The sequence below is a fragment of the Sesamum indicum genome, unplaced genomic scaffold (genome assembly GCF_000512975.1).
Source record: "Sesamum indicum cultivar Zhongzhi No. 13 unplaced genomic scaffold, S_indicum_v1.0 C00474, whole genome shotgun sequence".
Classification (NCBI taxonomy): Eukaryota; Viridiplantae; Streptophyta; class Magnoliopsida; order Lamiales; family Pedaliaceae; genus Sesamum; species Sesamum indicum.
The window spans coordinates 1-10,777 of NW_011629751.1; the positions used below are offsets into that span (position 1 = coordinate 1).

The following is a 10,777-nucleotide window of genomic DNA, read 5'->3' on the forward strand; positions in this document are numbered from 1 at the left end:
TAGGGTCTTGCAAGTATTCAATACATAATTTTTGTACATGTAGTAAGTATCTATCAACTGCAGTGTAATATACAAGGAAAATTAAATAACGTCTTATCCTGAGATTTGATATAATTATAAATATTATTTTATTATTTGAAAAAAATATCAATACCCCCTGATTATAACGATTGTCTAACAAGTAACCCAATTCGTTAGTCTCTGTTAAGTTCCATCCATTTTAGTGATAAACTGACCAAAATACCCGCGTAAACTAAAAACTTTAATATTATTTTATTTTTAAAAATTTTCTGATTTTTTATGGACTAAATAGATATATTTTTATAAATTTTTAAATTTTCTATCCACCCCAACCAATTATTTTACAAAAAAAACTTATAGCAAAGGTAAATTAAAAATTTCATACCTCCACTAAAAACTACAGAATTTTATCATACAACAGAAAATATTTATAATTTTTTAAATAATAAAAAAATATTCATAATTATATTAAATTTCAGAATAATTTACTCTAAATTACAATGTGGATGCAGTCAAGTTGGCATAGATGTATTACATTCACTGCATACATGCAATCAATAGTTAAACTCATAGGGAAAGTGAGTAGATTTAAGAGTAGTGGGAAACACAAACACTGCGAAATTTCTTAATAGCTTAGATCATATGTGGTGTGATGTGTCAATGTTATAAGAAGATATGCCAATTCAACCAACTGCTGCTTGAGTAGTGAGAATGGGGCTCCACACATTTCTTTCCTTTGCTGATGAGAAGGAAGAGGCTATCAGCGCACACTCCAATCACACCACAACTGTAGACAAACCTCATATTGCCTTAAACCAAAAAGCACCATGCTCCATTTTAGCCATACTAACTATTTCAAATTATTAATATTATAGCTTATATCTTGGTGTATACATGACATGTTGTGGGTTGAAGGTTAGAGTCCACCCTATTCTCTCCGTAAAGCAGTTGTCTCAGAAGAGGATCTGACAGCAACCACAAATCATTGGAAACTCAAGCCAGTTTTTGCTAAATTATGTACAAGACCTGTGCTATATCTACACCAGACACTCAAAAGCCCCAGAGTAGCAAAAGCTATTGTGCACTGCCAGTGAAGTACTTAGAAAAGCATTCTTCTGTGCTGCAGTATTTGAGCATCACTTTGTACACCTCAATCAATAGCTTCGGGAACCGACTCCTGAAATACCTATCAAATCCTTCGGGTACCGGTCCAATCATCTCCTGACATTAACACATCATGTAAAACTTTAGCCACCAGTGACAAGGTATGGTGAGAGATGCAAACAGTGGACATTTGTAATTTTGCTTCACATGAACAGCACATTGCCCATATACCATGTGTCTCCTGACACTAGAACAAGTATAAATTCGCTAACTAAATTACAGCATAGAAAAAAAAGGTTGAGGTGGTTATGAAAATTCTGAAACCACCAGGTCTCAAATGCAAGAACCACCAGCTTTCTCATACCGAGCTGTTGGATTTGCATTATTCCATACAGCAAGATGGGATTTTCACCAAAGTGGCAATCAATTTCAAAAAGGGCAAAAACATTTCAGTACCTGAATTTCTGCAGGAAGCTCCCTGTAATGATTCAACTTGTTACGCATGACTCTTAGTAAGTCACGAACACTGTCAAACCTATAACGTCTATAACGACCAATATTATTAAGAAATAAAGGTTCCATCTTCTCATTCCACTTTGCACCCAAAGCCACAGGGGCAGTGCTTTCTAATGATTTCAAGAGATCCGAATTAGCCTCCCTATCTTCCAATTCCACCCTATCACTTGTATCACGGAGGAAGGAAAGCCGCATCTCCGCATTCCAAAACAAAGGATGGTAAAGCACCTCCAGCGCCCTTGGCCTAAAATCAGAGGCAAGAGATTAAAATGACATTTAGAAAGCTGAGATTCAATTAGTTCCCAGATCAAAGTTATCAAATTACTAATAGCTCAAGAAAAGGCTCTACTTCCCTAATCTCCCTGTAGGAAGCTGGGGAACAGGAGCCAAAGTAAGGAAACACAAATCTATTGGACGTTTTGCCGTTCTGTAATAACTTACAAAAGAATAATTCATATCCTAAATTGGAAACACATGTATATAATTTCTTCTGCAGCAGTAAGAACCTATAAACCCTTAAGAAGGAGAAAACCTTTCTAACATATAAAATTGCTGCAGCGACACCATTTACAGTCTGGTGAAAACTTCTCCTGAATACTTCTTTGCGTAGAAAAGAATTGCAGTGATTTGACAAACAAGTATTTCAAGATGTTAAAACAGCTGCAATTGCCAAGAGTTAGTCAAGATTGTAATACTAGTATACCTCATTTCAGCATTAGGATCTAATAATCGCAAGATCAGATCCACTGCTTCCGGAATATGTTCTACCAGGAAAAGGTCAACTTTACTTTTTACGATGTTGATGTCACGTTCCAGGCGATTCCCAAAGGGATGTCTACCACCAGTAATGCAGAAAAACAAAACACAACCAAGACTAAACAAATCAACTCCCCGCGTTTGACGCCCATGGAGAAGCTGTTCAGGTGCTTGCCATCCGGAACTTCCACTGCCTGAAACAGATCAATCAGTTATATGAACCAAGAAACAATTTCTCATAGATAAGTAATAATTTAACTAAATAATTAATCTATAAATTATAAATAATCTTGCGATTTTTATTTCTTTATTCCTGTTTCTGCTTGATGCTCAATATATTTCCTTTTTATTTGGTCTCATAGACTTTTTTGTTTCCTTTCTCTCTGAATTCCGAATTACTCTTCTCTTTTATTTTAAATTTGGTTTTCTGTGTCTGCTTTTTCTTCTTCTCTCTAACCAATAAAGTGCAGACATGGAATGAGATCATGGATAAAAGAAAATCAAAAGTTTCTTTAAATCTTTCTAGTGGTTATATTGTAATTTACTTTTGTAAATTAATACAAGTTAATAATAAGTAAAACTTCATGTGAAAATCTTGAAAGTCAAAATTAAAAGAAAGTAAGACATTCGCTCTATGATGCATTCTTAAATATCTAGAACAAGAGTAAGCAACCATGAACAAAATGTTTTGCACACTATTTCATTTGGTTATATTAAATTCTATTATACTTGTAACCGAAATTATAATTCTCTAGTAATGTAACTCCATATAAGTAACATATAAAGAATTGTAATAGAATAAAAGAGATTGAAGTTAAATGTATTTCAAGGCAAAAAATGATTTTGACTTTGGTCCATCAAAGTTACATTATGCTCTCGTTGGAACAAATATTTTGGTTTTTATTTTTTTAACTTTTTTGGGCTTTAATCTTATTGAGTATGCCTACTATATATATTTATGTGTGTATATATCTATGTGTGTGTGTGTGTGTGAAAAAGAAGCATGAGAAGAAAATTAAATGAAAAAAATATTAATAGGAATTTCAACAGAAACAGGACGAGTAACTCATGGCAAATTTGTGGGAACACTTCCCTAAACAGGTTGATCAGGTTAAATCCATGAGATAATCAATTATCTGGAAATTAATTTCATATCAACTACCTAACTGCAATCAAGAATTACAATTAAATAGGCATGTAGTAGATATAACAAAAACTCCAAAAAAAAAATTACACTAATTGATTTGTACTTGGACTAAGGCCACTAATTTACTGCACTGGAGCACATTAAACTATGAAACACAGAGACAATCAACTGGCAGGTTCACCAAGAAAGATTTATTTGTTACCTGTAGCATGATTACTCAAGGAAGACATATCTCCAACAAGGCGCTTGCTAATGCCCATGTCAGAAAGCTTTGCACAAAGAGATCTTTCTCTGATTATCAAAACATTTTGAGGCTTCAGATCCCGGTGAACAATTCCTAATTCATGTAGATGAGCAATTCCAGATATTACATCCCTGCGCTCCACATGGACATAGCAAGAAGAAAAAGAAAAGAAAAAAAGCAATATAACAATCAGCTTTGTATCAAAGTATTTTCCGTTGCTCAAATTTAATTTGTTTTTCTCAATCTAAAAATATTTGGTAGGAAAATTAGATGACCTCATCAATTTCAACAACAAATGCGAAGGATAGCCATCTGAGTTCCACAACTCAAATTCCTGCATAGAGCCTTTCATAGAGTCCAAAGAGATGGTAAACTCTGCCGGAATCTCTGCATCCAAGTTCTTGCCAAGAGTTGGGTTGCTGGAGGACTTTAAGTGCATAAGAATAAGATCATTTAAGCTGCAAGCACAACGTTCCAATGCAAGATAAACAAAATCTTGGTCTTGCTCTACTCCGTACCATCTTACTATATTTGGATGGCAGTCAGACACAATAAGATTTTGGATCTCTTTAAAGGCAATATCATTATGGGCTCTAACAAGGCGCTTCACGGCAACAGGACGACCTTCATAAATCCCTTCAAGAACAATGGTACCATTACTACCTTTGCCAATTTCTTTGTTGGAAACAACTAACTTACCAATTCTGCGCCCATCTGTAACCAGAGTTGGTTGGTTGAGGTTCAGCAAAAAGTTATTATCACCCCCATTGTGAATGTGTTGAGCCTCATCTTCTTGTTTATCTTGTTCCACATTGTAACTTCCTACCTTCCCAGTTTTGCGAGATTTCTTCCTTTTTGATTGTGTATTTGGAGAACTCATGCCAGTGGACTTCATAGCCAAGTTGACTTTTATTGTAGAGACTACACTATAATGGTAGACAACAAAGACTACAAGACAAATAAAAAGAAGAATGAGTTTTGATGTGCCAAACTCCCACTGAGGAGTTATAGAACCATCATCAGAAAGCACTTTCACTTCATGCACATTAGTTACCCCACAATTTTCACCAAATGTATGCAAAGGAAGAACAGCCTTAAGGTCCTTGCTATCATGTGCACCTCCAAAATCACTACTGCGAGACAAAGGAAGAAGTTCCAGAACTTTTTCAACATTTGGCTGTGAAGGAAGGACATCAGCCGTGGATGCAGGAAGCATCATATCTGGGTGAAGAACCTCTGGTGGCCTGTGAAGCATGGATAAGGTTTCCAACATATTGTGATTACGGAAGCGATACACAAGCGCTCTTGACTGACATGGAAGTGGCATATTATGAGGAAGAGGTTCAGAAGACTCCAAATCAGAAAGCATAAACCCAAGTGAATCTTGACAAAGAAAAGCAGCCCCAATTTCAGCAACAGTCACATTCCATAGGACTTCATTTGAATTTGGCATAAATGACGTCAATCTATAATCTGTCCTTGTGATGTAAAGTGGTAGCTCATCTGTCTTCGGACTGGACCCAGATTGGTACTGCTCTTTGACAGTGATATTATAAGGAACATCATTAACACTGCTCTGCGTTGTGGATGGAGGATCTGACATCCTATATGTATGAATGACCCTTCCAGTCTTGGCATCAACTAAAAAAGCAGTTGTCTTTTTAGAACCAAGTACAATTCCTCCATCCTCTGCTATTTGAGGTGTTGAACTGATATACTCTTCAAGACTCTTCATAAGTTTCTAAGAGACATGCAATTGATATACAATAAAATAAGAGGGATGCAATCAATATACAAAAAATAAGACTATAAGAGGCAATCGGCGTACATCAATAAATGGAAGACAATAAATAAATGAAAATATTAGTACAAAACCCTTTAGAAGAAAATGTTCTATAACATACAACATACATAAACTGTAAGAATTTCATACATCAATTTTATTTGACTTCCCAATTTTGAGTTTGCTAATAGGTAGTTATCAATTTAGTCTCTAGAAAAACTTTCGTTAATGGAATTTCTTAGGTAGCAGGAAAATTGTAAAACCACACATTTTTCACGTGTGAACTATGATTCTTTGCTTAAAATTTTGATTTTGCTAATAGGTATATAGCAATTTCAACAAATTTCCTTACGGTACAATTTCTTAGATAAAGTGAATTACAGGTTTCATGTAAGGAATATATCATTGTTATCACTCCGTTTAGACCTAAACTTATAATAGTGACTTGGATTATAACTGAAAAATAGGTGTCTAGAGAGATTCTTTTTCTTTCTCTTCAAGGACTGTGCTGGTGGGATGACACACATTTCCCCTAAGATTTTATATGAAGGGAATAAATGAATAAAATAAACATGTTCTATTAAAGTCTGTCATTTTTATTCATTTTCATTATCATCAATTAATCATAATATGGATGTCTGGAACCAATAAAACCATCGATTCCATTAGAAACAAACTAACTTGAGTTACAATGGAGGAGACCTTATAAGGCACTTTGGCCATCTAGTAAAAACCAAAAGGAGAATCATGGTCATCCTTTGTTTTTTTCAATTGTCCATGCATGAAGGCACTCACAGAGAGACTCTGAGTTATAAAAGAGAAATATTTGAAAATTCCACATTCATAAATGACATATACGTGGTTTGAAGGGTCTGAGGGAGCAATGAAACTAAGATATTGTGGAAATATGTTGTTTTTGCTATCCTCCGTCTATCTGGGTAGAAAGGAATGGACATAACCTTGGAAACTAAGAATCAACTAATAGTTGCATTTGACAAAAAGTTACACCACATTGCCTCTCTTTCCTAAAGCATTAGTTCTGTTTAGGAGTCTTCCTTAGGGAGACCATAGAGATTAACAAGAAATAGTTACTAACTTATTCATGTGTTTTTTAGGACTTTGTCCTCTTCCTTGTAATCTCTCTATCTTTCTTTATGAAATTTATTTTATATCAAAAAGATAGTAAATCAACCTGACTCAAACTAGAACACCACTGCTAAGGAGAAGATAATAATGTAAAAGATATTAAATCAACCTAACCAAATCGGATAGCAAATAATCTAAACCTTCTTCATTTAGATGAGAAGAGAACCATTTTCAGGAAATCTTCTTGCACCTCAGCTACTGATTGTAATAAAATTCCTATTAGAAAATTCAGATAAAACCATGTTACTCATTCCAAAAGGTATTAGAGAAGAAACACCCCTCGTGAAAATACACACATCAGTTAAGTAAAATTCTCTATCATTGCGAGTTCAGCAGCCAGCAGAAGATAAGACTGGCTGCCATCATTTTAATTTCGGAAACATGCAGGGACAAGAAAAAAGTATTTCCGTCCATTCAAATGGGCAGATAGAAATGTTAAACAGAGATCTAACTCTTTTAAACAACTAAAACTATATCTCACTTCCTAACAGTAAAACAAAGATGTCGACAGTCGACCCCTTTTTTCTTTTTTTGCCAGAATATTGATCTTCACTCTGTTGAGATTTTCTGGCTTGTATCTTTGTAATACTTTATTTAGCAGCAAGTTTTAGCAAAACACTACACCTGTATCTGGTTAATTTCAGATGTGTTTTGTTAACCTTTACCCTTGATACAGATAGTTCTAGGGTAGGGTTGGCTTTAGATGCTCTACTGTATATTTCAATTGAAGTTCATAAAACGGTATCAAACTAAGTTTTTGCTTGATCCCCACAGAAATAATAATTAAAAACATAGATGCACACTTGATCCTTAATGTTGGATGCTCTATTTTAAGGTGGTAGAGATAAACCAAAAAAGTGGTCACCTACATACTCCCGAAATATTGGCTCTAAAGGTTGTGGCAAACAACATAACCAGATTTTTCCAGAAATTGTAGCAAAGAAACAGGACAAATTCGAGCCTCGTCTTTACTAGGTGTTTTCCGTAGTTGGTTCCCTCATAACACCGAAACTTCATTGTGATTGTGTGATGCAACCTATCCTCAGCCCTTATGCCTAGAGGATTCAAGGAGTCATCTCCAAACTTCTCTTTTATTCTATATCTACTTCTTTAGGTTTCAGCCGGTCACAAGAGTGCCCAACCCTTTCTGACGAACTAAAAAGTCAAATGCTCGTGACTTTTCCTTCACAAAAGTGAGTTCATTAATTCACAAATACTGTAAAACCTAATTTTCAATTAGTGAAAATTAGTGTAGCATTTGAAAACCTGTTTCTAAGTTCAACATCTGCATTCCTTTCCTTTAAATTATACCAGATCATTACTCCAGTACACAAGGATTCAAACATCAAAAGCATGCTTGTACACCTTTTCTTAATTAAAACTAAGTTGGTGCAGCATCAATTGTTTCAATATGAGAAGTACTCTTAGCATGGCCACTAAAGCTAGTGAGCAAAGAACTCACAGACTGTCCAATTTCATTATACAGAAAACAGCTACAGAGAAAATGGACAAGAGACAGCCACATTTAGTTTGACTGTTGACAACTGCATATTTCAGGCACAAATGCTCTTTACGTGCAGAAATTTAATTTAATATAACATCTATAATGAAATGAGAGAAAACCAATAACAAGCAATGTTGTCACCACACTCTAGAAACATTCCAACATCCATTACATATCTTTAATAACTCTGAGGCAATACAGTTTGAGGATGTGATAGTTGACATACCAGCTTGCCAAGGCTGTTGTGTGCATACAGTTCCCAATCATCCCCACAATCAATGAAGTAATTGCTTTCCACCCCAGATGCATTTTCCTTATCACTAACAGGAGCCTGGTATGATGAGTAAATTTGTGGTCCTGATGAAAATGACCAGAGTGGTCTCATAGAACCAACTTCCAGTAGATAAATAGTACCATCCAAAGCAGCCACTAAAGCCGTATCACCCCTGATTCCCAAAACAATTACAGGAAAAAGCCATATCAAAAAGAAAAGTAAACAGCAGACAAGTGACTTAGCCAAATACAACTACAAATAATCCAATTTATCAGAGTATTCAGATACACCAGCAACACCAATTCAATTTCCAGTTTTTACAATTCCGCAATTCTGTTGGAATCATACAACAGTTTCTCTACCAGTCTAAAAGCAGAAAAATGATTAAAATAATAACACTTCAGTTAACGACACAAAAAATACTTTAAACAACAAGAAGTAATTTTTGTTTTTGCGTTGGCAAAATATGCAGTTAGAAGAATCAAAACAAAACAGTCCCATGATTTTGCTAACAGAAAAAGCTACAAAACTTGCAGAAGCCCATTTCTCTGTTAATGTAACCGGTACACTTCCGTTCTCATAATTAATTTCCTAAGCCTTGAACTACAGCAACAATAACAAGAAGTTAATTGGTACTTTCGCAGCACACGTAAACGCAACCCTGAAAACCACTAAACAGGCAAAAGAGAACTTACTTTGAAGTAGCTGACAACAACGACCGACGCGCCGCAACCTGAAAACTGTCGCCGTAGCGTTTGACACCATTATTCAAGTTCAGAAAGTCACCGGCGGAGCCCGAAAATGCCCCAAACAAAAACAAAATGCAGAGAAATAACAACAATGTGCAGTGCTTCATCGATGACCAGATCAAAGCGCTTCCCCTTTCTCCTCAATTGGAGAAAATTACATAAAATAAAATCAGAAACTGCGACGCTAAATTAGATAAATATTAGCAGAATTAGATGGATGAATTGGGGGGAGGAAACGAAGATTCGAAGCTTGATGCGAAGAAAGCCGACCACGTTTTCTTCTTCTTCCTCTTCTTCCTCCTCCGCAGGCGCATTTGCTTTTCTTGTCAGCCAGTCTTGCTACTGCTAGTCAAACTTTTGTTCTTTCTGTAGGCGTGTTACATTTTCTTGTCTTTTTCTTAATTGAATTGAAAAAATGTATTTAGTCCAAAATTTGCAAGTCTTTAGTTGTTTGATCTTAGTTTTAATTGTAAATTATAATTTGTAATCTAAATTACAATTTTTTTTATACTTTAGTATCTAAACTTTTTTTCGTATAAACTTACCATTTTAACTTTACGAAATTTTTCAGTTTGCTATTTGTAACTATTCTTTTATCAAGTTTTTTTGTCAAAAAAATCACATACAGTGCACATTTGATATTTAAAAATTATGTAATATGTTATTTTTTACACATACACAAATGTGATATTTTTTCGATAAAAATTATTAACAAACAAATGATCATATATAGTAAAATGCAAATTTTACAAAATTGATATAGCAAGTTGACACAAAAAAAAATTAGATACCAAAATATGAAAATGAGTATAGTTGGAATTATAAAATATAATTTACCCTACTTTTAATATCAGTTCACAATACACTCCATGTGTGTAAAAATATTTAAAAAATATGATTAAACTCATTTTGGCCCCTTCTATCATTAATTTTTGAAAATTAACTTGAGAATGGATTTGCATGCCTTACTTAAAGAGTTGCTCCAAATTATTGGGAATTTAGATAAATTATAGTAACTTGGGCACACTATATGTGTGTAATTTTTATAAATATTATTTTAAAATAAAATATTTATTATTTAATAAAGTATATATAAAATAATAAATTAATACTAAATTTGTAAGAAAAATAGTGACAAAAAAAAAAGAGATGAAAGAAAATAACTATGAAAATTTTTAGATGAAAATTTTAAATAAAATAAATTCAATGTAAAAATACATACAAAAAAAAAAGGACACCCAAAAGGTGTTCTCCTTATATATATAATATAGATTATATGCACGCTGAGATAACGTGTCATAACGACTAGATATCTATAACAACTAGTTTTGTGGCATATTATTCCTACGTGCATATAATAGTTATTCTTTCACGTTTTAAAGTATATTATAAATAAGATAAAATATATAGATCAGCATATTACATTAGTAAAAAGAAAGAAAAAAAGAAAAAAAATAATTTACCAATTAATGTAAATTGTAAAAAGTTTCAAAGTTAGTTATTTTATCACAAACGGTATTTTTTACTTTACAA

General features: G+C 33.8%; 1 protein-coding gene across 2 annotated transcripts; it reads right to left on the reverse strand.

The window, feature by feature from the left end:
* Window positions 1-856: 856 nt before the first annotated feature.
* LOC105155179 (serine/threonine-protein kinase/endoribonuclease IRE1a-like) lies at window positions 857-9,609 on the reverse strand. Of its 2 annotated transcripts, XM_011071036.2 has the most exons (8): window positions 9,191-9,609; window positions 8,448-8,667; window positions 4,488-5,529; window positions 4,064-4,424; window positions 3,747-3,919; window positions 2,345-2,591; window positions 1,582-1,885; window positions 857-1,242 (listed from the first exon to the last, which is right to left on the reverse strand). In XM_011071036.2, the coding sequence occupies exons 1-8, from the start codon at window positions 9,349-9,351 to the stop codon at window positions 1,096-1,098; spliced, it is 2,655 nt and encodes an 884-aa protein (XP_011069338.1). In that variant the 5' UTR covers window positions 9,352-9,609; the 3' UTR covers window positions 857-1,095. The 2 variants fall into 2 exon arrangements, with proteins under 2 accessions (XP_011069338.1, XP_011069337.1); XM_011071035.2 differs by having other exon boundaries at window positions 4,064-5,529; window positions 9,191-9,608.
* Between the last annotated feature and the right edge of the window lie 1,168 nt (window positions 9,610-10,777).

Excerpts from the sequence above, each read along its gene's own strand:
- LOC105155179 (XM_011071035.2), bottom strand. The coding sequence starts at position 9,351 with ATGAAGCACTGCACATTGTTGTTATTTCTCTGCATTTTGTTTTTGTTT. Across the intron at positions 5,530-8,447 it reads ACAACAGCCTTGGCAAGCTG|AAACTTATGAAGAGTCTTGA; the intron begins GTATGTCAACTA and ends CATGTCTCTTAG. Across the intron at positions 1,243-1,581 it reads AGCTTCCTGCAGAAATTCAG|GAGATGATTGGACCGGTACC; the intron begins GTACTGAAATGT and ends TGTTAATGTCAG.